This window comes from Micropterus dolomieu, linkage group LG18 (assembly GCF_021292245.1).
Source record: "Micropterus dolomieu isolate WLL.071019.BEF.003 ecotype Adirondacks linkage group LG18, ASM2129224v1, whole genome shotgun sequence".
NCBI classification, from domain to species: Eukaryota; Metazoa; Chordata; class Actinopteri; order Centrarchiformes; family Centrarchidae; genus Micropterus; species Micropterus dolomieu.
The window spans coordinates 23,142,668-23,143,285 of NC_060167.1; the positions used below are offsets into that span (position 1 = coordinate 23,142,668).

Genomic DNA, 618 nt, shown 5'->3' on the forward strand with positions numbered 1-618 from the left:
ATATTCTTTGGTTTCGTCTTCCATGCTTCCTCTTTCATCCTACCCCACATATGCTCAATGATGTTCATGTCTGGTGACTGGGCTGGCCAATCCTGGAGCATCTTGATCTTCTTCGCCTTGAGGAACTTTGATGTGGAGATGGAAGTATGCGATGGAGCACCATCCTGCTGCAGAATTTGGCCTCTTTTATGGTTGGAATATAAGAGGTAGCTAAGATTTCTTGGTATTTTAGACTATTGATGTTGCCTTCCACCCTGCAGATCTCTCGCACACCCCCATACTGGATGTAACCCCAGACCATGATTTTTCCGCCACCAAACTTCACTGTTTTCTGGGTGAATCTCGTATCCATGCGGGCTCCAGTAGGTCTCCTGCAATATTTGCGGCGACTGTGGTGTAATTCAACAGAAAATTCATCTGAAAATCCACCTTCTTCCACTTTTCCAGCGTCCATCCTTTTAGCAGGCTGTAGGCCTTGGCAAATGCCACACGGTTTTTCAATTGTCTTTTGTTTAGTGCTGGCTTCTGGGCACTGATTCGACCATGGAGGCCATTTCGAGACCGAATCCGACAAACTGTTCTGGTTGACACAGGGACTTCAGGTGACCAGGTCTCGTG

General features: G+C 47.1%; 1 protein-coding gene across 1 annotated transcript in view; it reads left to right on the top strand.

The window, feature by feature from the left end:
- Positions 1-290, top strand: part of LOC123986886 (cysteine-rich hydrophobic domain-containing protein 2-like) — a 3,155-nt gene extending 2,865 nt beyond the window's left edge. Inside the window, exon 4 of the mRNA XM_046075302.1 lies at positions 261-290. Within this exon, the coding sequence (XP_045931258.1) occupies positions 261-290 (30 nt within the window). The remainder of the gene's footprint in view (positions 1-260) is intronic.
- Positions 291-618: the final 328 nt, after the last annotated feature.